The 8,023-nt window shown below is 42.8% G+C and overlaps 1 protein-coding gene across 1 annotated transcript; it reads right to left on the bottom strand.

Annotated features, from left to right (window-relative positions):
- Window positions 1-437: 437 nt before the first annotated feature.
- Window positions 438-6,304, bottom strand: LOC139908297 (serine/threonine-protein kinase Sgk1). The gene is made up of 13 exons (XM_071894939.2): window positions 6,116-6,304; window positions 5,481-5,556; window positions 4,603-4,678; window positions 4,462-4,502; window positions 4,291-4,348; window positions 4,099-4,182; window positions 3,799-3,930; window positions 3,578-3,690; window positions 3,305-3,428; window positions 3,096-3,191; window positions 2,832-2,987; window positions 2,631-2,720; window positions 438-2,236 (listed from the first exon to the last, which is right to left on the bottom strand). The coding sequence occupies exons 1-13, from the start codon at window positions 6,183-6,185 to the stop codon at window positions 2,072-2,074; spliced, it is 1,281 nt and encodes a 426-aa protein (XP_071751040.1). The 5' UTR covers window positions 6,186-6,304; the 3' UTR covers window positions 438-2,071.
- Between the last annotated feature and the right edge of the window lie 1,719 nt (window positions 6,305-8,023).

The following is an 8,023-nucleotide window of genomic DNA, read 5'->3' as shown; positions in this document are numbered from 1 at the left end:
AACTGTTATGAGGTTAAATTTAGTGAATTAAATGTAGTATCTATTATGACAAAGAAAAACACTTTGCATTTCAATTTAGAGAATTTATTTATCATTTCTGAAACAGATTACAGTTCAATATTTTATTTGATCCATACAAGGAAATTATCCTCCAGTCTTTATACAGTAGTAGTACAATATATGTAATGGCATGTAAATAAATATACATGAAAAAAAATAAAATAATACAAAACAGATAAGTAAAGCTTCCAAATATGGAAGAAAATGGTCTAGAACTGTATGTTGTCTTGTTTATAGTTTTCAGCAGGCTTGAAAATGCACTCATAGTATATTCACCAATATTTCCAGACTGAAATGTGGAGAGCTGACAAGGGGCGAAACAAAGTAAAAGTATTCTCTAATCTGTTTGTTAACAGATTAACAGATGTCGACTGAAGATCCTTCAATAATTTAATGTCAGATGATAAATTACAATTTACACTCCCTTGAAAAAAGAAAATAAAATTATTCTGAATGATAAATTATTCTTTGCAAGCCAACAAGATATTATTGCACGTTCCAGAACCACATACAACAGCGGCTGAATGTCAGATCCTGCTCCACCTAGTGGTTCTTTGTCAAGTTAATGAAGCACATTTATACAGATCCGTGTCAACAATAAGGATCAAGAGGATTGTGGAGAAGAGATATGTACATTATGCATGGTTCAGGCCGCCTTTGACAGGCACAAGACATTCACAGTTCTTCTCTAGCATCTCGTATTTTTGTTTCTGTACATGATGCATAATACAAAACATGTATAATAGATTCTAGTAGTTCGTCTCAAGTGTTTGCAATAAAAACAGCATTCACTTTCACTTAAAAGAAGTAACTAGATTGATATATGTGCTATCATTACTGCGGGCCTCTTATTGCTGGTTGAACTGTATGTCGCATTCTCTGGATCAATAAAGAAGAATATTTCAGGAAGTCTGCAAAAAGCAGGTGTGTGCAGGTTAACACAGTCACTGGTTGTAAATGAGAAGGAATTGGAGGGAAACAAAAATAAGACATCCTCCTACAGGAAGTATGATTCGCAATAGGTGTATACATACTATGAAACATTTAGAAGTCATTTATAAGATATATAGGACTTTCTTTAAAGGTCAAAGTAAACAGTGAATGGTTGTGGTTATTAGAGCGCGGAAAACCATTTGGTTTTGCAATAAAATATATTGTAACATTTTCTTCTACACAGTACAACTTTGATCTTCAGTTTATGAGGACAAACTGGTCAGAAAAGGTATTTGTTTTAAAGAGTAGCATAGTTAATTATTTGGTCCAAGTAATCCTAGCGGTATGCAATATTGAAATGCTATATTATTTTACTAATTTGTCCAAAGTAGAGATATGATTTCCGAAGTGAAAAGATATGCAGCTGTCTAAACCCAGATACAGGAGCAGTGGATGCTTAAAGCAGAAAACTTCACTTTTCTCGACCCTTGTTTCCTCGAGTGCAATTGAGCATTCACAAGAAAAAACAACAACATTAAACACATTGTGAATTTTGAGACAAATCAAGTTTTAACATATGCAGATGTATAATGAAGGCATCACCCTCTACGGCTAGCGCCCTGGTCAGAAGTCCAAACGAATCGGATGGTTTTGTGTCGTGACAAAGCTACTGCTGCTGCTGCTGCTGCTGTCGTCCAAACTGCCTCTCGAACCTCAGGCACTTCTCTTCATGTCACTTTAGCGAAAGCTGTGAGGTCCATCGCGATCAGAGAGCAATGTCCTATGAGAACAAAAAGTGCATCCCCATTTCCAAACTTGGCACACATTTATCAGTCAGCGGGGGTTGAGGCAGAAGAGTAGGGCCGTCGCTGTTGGAAGATGAGAATCCCGATCTGTACACTATTCATCCCCACGATCCCTCAAGATCTGTCCCCCCATGTCTGCTGTGTCAGTTAGATCCACATAACGTCCCCCAGGCAGGCCGCTCCGGTCTGGTCCCGGTATCAAACTCAATCCAGAGCAGTTTTCCCGTTTGTCGTGAACTCTCCCCGGACACGAGGACAGGAGCTGCGGGCCTTCACATGAAGCAGTCTGCCGGAGGGCCGTAAGAGAAGCCGGGAAAGGCTCCGGCTGCCTCCTTGATGCTGCTGGTCACAGTCAGGGCGTCGGTGTTGCACAGGGACGAGGTCACAGGGAGGTGGGTGAACTCGGGGTCAAAGTGTCGGAGGTCTGTGGGACCGGTCTGAAAGCAAGCAGGAGGGAATATTAGAGAATATGTTAAAGAAATCACCACCAATGCATTAATAGATGCTCATCAATATGCTGATTGATAGCGGTGCTCTTTACATGTTAGTGCTCTGTCCAGTTTTTACCATTTGCATTTTATATTTCTGTCATTTTATCCCTGTTTTTGTATTGTATATTTCTGTGTTTATCATTAAGTTTTTGTATTTTATCCTTGTCTTTGCATTTTATGTTTCTGTTTTTACCATTGTGTTTTTGTATTTTAGCTTTCTTTCTTCTGGAAAGTACTTTGACACTCTATGCTTGAAAGGTGCTATACAAATAGAATGTATTATTATTATTATTATTATTATTATTATTATTTAGTGCATGATTCCGATGTGTAAACGTACCACTGAGGGGACGAATGGAGGTGTGATCTTCCTGGCCATCAGGTCATCCCAGTTGATGGGGGAGAAGAAGGAATGGTGCTTGAGCTCAATCTGTAGGAAAATAGATTTCTACATGAGCGGACCGATTGCAAACGAGCTTGATGGATCTCTTAAAGTTCTCCATGTTATGTATAAATATATGAGTCAGCTGTGAACACTTACAAAATCATCTTTCACTCCCAGCCTCTTGGTCCGGTCCTTCTGCAGCAGCCCCTCCAGCAGCTCCCTGCCCGCGTTAGATACATTGGGCTTGAGCACAGGAGCCTTGTACAGGATGTTGTTGTACATCTCGGCTGTGTTGCGGCTGTAGAACGGCGGCTATGGGGGAAGGAGAGAGTGATTTTTGAGTCTTCTATGGCCAAACAGAACCACAGGGAATTGCAATGAAGAGGCATAAAGTCGTTACAGCAGCTGATTTTCACTTACAAGTCCATAGAGCATCTCATAGAGCACAGATCCCAGGCACCACCAGTCGACGGTGCGGTCATACGCCTGCTTCTGGAGAACCTCAGGAGCCAAGTACTGTGAGGAACACGACAAGAAACAGTCAACCCAAGTCCAACACTTCATCATTAGTCTTCATCTGAGTTGCTACAGTGAGAGTGAGGATGTGTGAAGGTGTGTTTGCTCTGTACCTCAGGGGTCCCGCAGAAGGTCGTTGTGGTCCCATTGGGGTCCAGGTCTTCTTTGCAGAGGCCGAAGTCTGTCAGGACAATGTGGCCCTGAGAGTCCAACAGGATGTTCTCAGGCTTCAGGTCCCTGTAAAGCAGAAGAAGGAAGGATTACCGAAATGTATCGAAGCCAGTAAATTATTCCTGCACTTCCTCATTCAGTTCCAGTCTTAAATCTGCAGGGATCATGTTTACAAATGTCCACTAGGGGGCGTTGCAGGCTAGTTCATGCTCTACCTGTAAACGATATGCAGGGAGTGGAGGTAGCCAAGTGCACTTGCAATCTCAGCAGCGTAGAACCTGGCTCTGGGCTCCAGGAAAATCCTCTCTCTCTGAAGATGGTAGAACAGCTGGGGAAGACAAAAAGCCTCTGTTAACATCTACCTGAAACATGTTCCTTTTATTCTGGCCTGATTCAGTTCTGTGGTATATTTCTGTGTGTGAGAGTTGAGGCTCACCTCTCCGCCGTTGACATAATCGAGGACAAAGTAGAGTTTGTCAGTAGTCTGGAAGGAGTAGTGCAGCCCCACCAGGAAGGGATGCTTGATGTTCTTCATCAGCACACTTCGCTCGGCCATGATATGCTTTTGCTGGAGGGGAGGCAGCAGAGAGAAGAGGATATATCAATCACGACGACATTAGACATCATACCGCAGAAGTGAGGCTGATTGAGATGTATGATGGTTGATCTTGAGAGTTTTAGTTTTAGTTCAAGATGCGATGAAGGTGTATTTGTGGGTGATGAATCTGGGGCTTACCTCTTTCTTCTTCAAGATGATTTTCTTCTGCAGAACTTTAACAGCGTAGTACTTGGTGGTTTCCTTGTGTCGAGCCAGCAGAACCTGCAGCCAAGCAGACATTTGTATCAGTGATAATGCTACAGCAGTGATAGAAACCTCATGGCTAGCCTATGAGCAGATGAGAAGTTACACTGTAAGACAGACGCTCACCTTTCCAAAGCTGCCTTTTCCGATGATTTTGAGGTAGTCAAAATCACAGGGTTTGATCCTAAAGTGGAGGAAGAGACGAAAGATTAGGATTACACTGATACACAGTGGGAAGTGTATTTGTAAGAGAAAGCAGGAGCTGTCAGCATTTATAATATAAGATGTGCTACTTACTGAGTTTCCTCCGCCAGTGAACTCCTTGAATTTAGGCACATCTGAAAAAACATGGACAAGGCAAGAAATGTGAATACAAAGTTTGGAATGAGAATATGTAGAAATTTCAGGACAGTGCTGGTTCAGACAGTTTCTCCTCACCGGACTGTCAGCAAGTTCATCGTCTTCCTCCTGGTTCTGATTCTCATCAATCTTCAGGAAGTTGTTAACTTCAGCACTGGGAGAGAAGAGAGGCAATTACAAAATGTCAAGAAACAGATAATCCATCAGTGTTTTGATATCAGCTATTACTCCGGTCACATATGGCTGAATGACTCCATGTGGGTGACTTCATTTGGTTTGCAATTGGGTTACAGTGAAATCCCAAAACCCATATTGTGTGTGACAAAAAGGCTTAATGAAAGCCAATGGACCCTCTGATACATGCAGACAGGTCAAGTTTAGGACAGACTCAGTGGCATGAACCTCCCTAACCTGTCTGTCAGACTGCTTAAGCCCTGACCCACAACCAGAGCAGCTGAACAGTGGCTCTGGACAAGAGGTTCAGACAGCTCTGCGGGACCTCTACGGTCCTTTTGGAGCATCTGGAGAGGACAGACAGTATCAGTCCCTGACCTGGATGCCCGGGAGTTCAGTACACTATGATGGGCCGAGCCATATCATGTAATTGGTTTATCTTCGTCTAGAGAACAGAAGGGATTTGCAGAAAAGGTGATTAGGCGCTGGAGAGGCTGCGGCGGGCTCGTCATGAAAGACCTATTCTTACGCTGGCTTTAGCTGCTTGGACCCAGATTACTCTTTTCACAGTGTCCAGCCAAACTCAAATGGCTGATTGGATTGGCCACTGTACACTGACCGTGTGCTAATAATCAAAAATAAACTCTGGAGGCCACAGAGCCCTGAGGTGACTGACGCACAGAAATGCTCCAGTAGTTTATCCAAATCTAAACACTGTTCCGTTTTTCCATTAGACAAGAATATCTTTTTAATGGGTCACATATTCTCCAGGCTATACTCACTGTTGGCAGATATGTGGGGTTGACACCAGCTTCTGGATGAAGTCATTCAGACCCATTTTTCTCTCCTTGATGAAAGCTGTAAATGGAGAAAGGCATGCATTTACGTCAGTGGAGAGCTATAGCAAACACAGCGTCACACACTGCTTCATTCAGTGCGGATCGGAGGACACCTGGCTTGTACTGATGCAAAGATTTGGTCTTCCATTACACAAGAGAATAACACATATCTGTGCTGGATCTCTAATCCCCTATTTGTGAGTTTTAAGTTCCAAATATCCTGTTGGATAGATTTGCGCGTTGCGCATAGACCCTAATGCTGCGGGCTTATAGGTTACGCAACCACATAGGTTACAACAGTGATGGCCAACGGAACATTTTCCATCCTAGATTTTTATCATCATGTAGGCTAAAGCACTATTTCTTTACAGCAACACTGGATTGCAAATGAATCATCCGAATATGCATTTATAGTCTAATATTTAAGTCTAACAAACGAAGCGCATCAGTTTTCAATGAGGTTACAGTTTAATTAAATCCTTCAGAGCCGTTTGGGCTTGCGGATCAATACATATCAATAAACACCATTAACGATGAATATCTCAAGTCTGCTGTGATATTGTATGCTCATCGCTCACCGGTGAGAACTGCTACAATTCCTCTCATTTTGCAGTAAGTTAAATCACATCCAGCTTCAGTCACAGCCATGTTGAGCGGAAAAAATATATCCAATACACACAAAAAAGAATAAGTGTTAAAAATCCTCCTTGGTCAGATATCGCTGCCTGTATTGGTCCAGTTAACGGTCCCGGTTCGCTGGAGCGGAGCTCAACAAACCGCTCAGCTCCAAATGCCGCTGTCCACAGCGCGAGCCAGCCAGTTATTATATACGGAACACGTGGTACCGGACGCGAAACACATTGACATCACTTGTGTAACCAAGGCAACTACCGGAGAAGTGATGTCACGGGATTCCGCTTCTCCCTATCCTGCCTGCAGGAGGCGGGGGATGACGAGGAGAGCTCACCGCATAGGAGGAGGCGGAGGAGGCTGAACACCCCCCCCCCCCCCCCCCCCCCCCTCCTCCTCCTCCTCCTCATTTTCTCTGAATGGAAAGATACAACTGGCTGTAATGTCCTGCCGCACAAAGGGATTAAAGACACTCAGCTATTATGGAAAGGGAAAAAAAACAATAATAGGAGCAGAGTTGATGCCCTTCTTCTGATTTATTCTGTTTAGATCGTGATTGCATTCAGGCCTTTCATTTCACCAGCTCCCTGACTTTCCTGCAGTCAGTATGTTTTGAGAGGATAAGGAGTAATATATTTCAGGATGAATGCATTTCAGCTTCAACTGCAAACATTCCTGATGCTAGTGGTCTGGTCCAGTAAGGGGGTTACAAGCAAATGAATGCAGATAACATACTGTATGTCAGGGGTAAAAACATAAAGCAGAGATAATGCACTATTTCAGCCCATGCAATTATGTAGCTTGGATTCAAAATAATATGTGAACTTCCCTCTTTGCTCTCTGTGACGCATGGTGTCATTTCCGGTGAGTGGCGATTCTATCTGCACATATGGCTTATTGGGCCGGATGAAGTCAAGGTTATGGAGGTGGCTTGGCACGGATAAATTATATAAACTCAGTGAAATTATATATGACATCATGTCCCACTAAGCCCATGATCGGTCCAGCTGTGACAGATGTGGTCCACTAACCCTGTAAGTTATATAAGTGTGTCATAATGCAGATATCTATACTGCCTGAGGACAGGGATGAGCCGGATCCCAAGTGTTTCTCTTATGACCAAGTCAACTTTGCTTGAGTCCCATGTCAGTCTCAAGTCTAAATGTATACCAAGTCAAGTCAGAACAAATCAAGAGTCCAGTATCAATTTAATATCTTAAAGAAAACTAAATATCTAGGACTTTTCAATGCAATATGGTTTTAATAGGATAAAAACTTGGTTAGAGCATCATGAGTTTGATTTCTATAATCAGTTTAAACTCCAATAAATTCAATCATTCCATACAAATTCAGAAAACAGAATTTAAATTCAGTCGTCTGGTGGAACAAATCTCATCATTTTCAATCTCAAGTCATTTAAACAAACACAAGATCTTTTTGTCAAGACTTTAGAAACCTTTTCAAGTCATCAAAGTACAAGTCAAAGTCAAGTCCCAAGTCACCAGAACCCAAGTCAAGTCAAGTCTCAAGTCTTCTCTTCATGCATCAAGTCAAGTCTCAAGCAATTAAAACTGTGACCGCCTGCCTCGCTCCTTAGAGATTCATTCAACACCTCAACAGAGAAGCTATCAGTGGGGGAACTCCTGGGTTTTGCCCCTTGTTTGACATGTGACAGTCATGCATATTTCAGGGGAAGCAAGACTTAGCATGACCGGTAGTTCTTGTATTGGGGAAAGAGGAAGTGGGGCGCTCTATCGCTGGCAGGCCATAGACAGAGGAAACTAGTTGGTGCGGAGCCAGCGGCGTACAGTGTCACACCTGGCAGGCCACCTGAGCACACAATCCTGCTCCAGATC

Source organism: Centroberyx gerrardi, chromosome 19 (assembly GCF_048128805.1).
Source record: "Centroberyx gerrardi isolate f3 chromosome 19, fCenGer3.hap1.cur.20231027, whole genome shotgun sequence".
NCBI lineage: Eukaryota > Metazoa > Chordata > Actinopteri > Beryciformes > Berycidae > Centroberyx > Centroberyx gerrardi.
This window is presented reverse-complemented; position numbering and strand designations above follow the sequence as displayed.

Coding starts and splice junctions, on each gene's coding strand:
- LOC139908297 (XM_071894939.2), bottom strand. CDS start 6,185: ATGGCTGTGACTGAAGCTGGATGTGATTTAACTTACTGCAAAATGAGA. Junction 4,183..4,290: donor GAAAAGGCAGCTTTGGAAAG/GTGAGCGTCTGT, acceptor GCTTGGCTGCAG/GTTCTGCTGGCTCGACACAA. Junction 2,237..2,630: donor CTCCATTCGTCCCCTCAGTG/GTACGTTTACAC, acceptor GCTTGCTTTCAG/ACCGGTCCCACAGACCTCCG.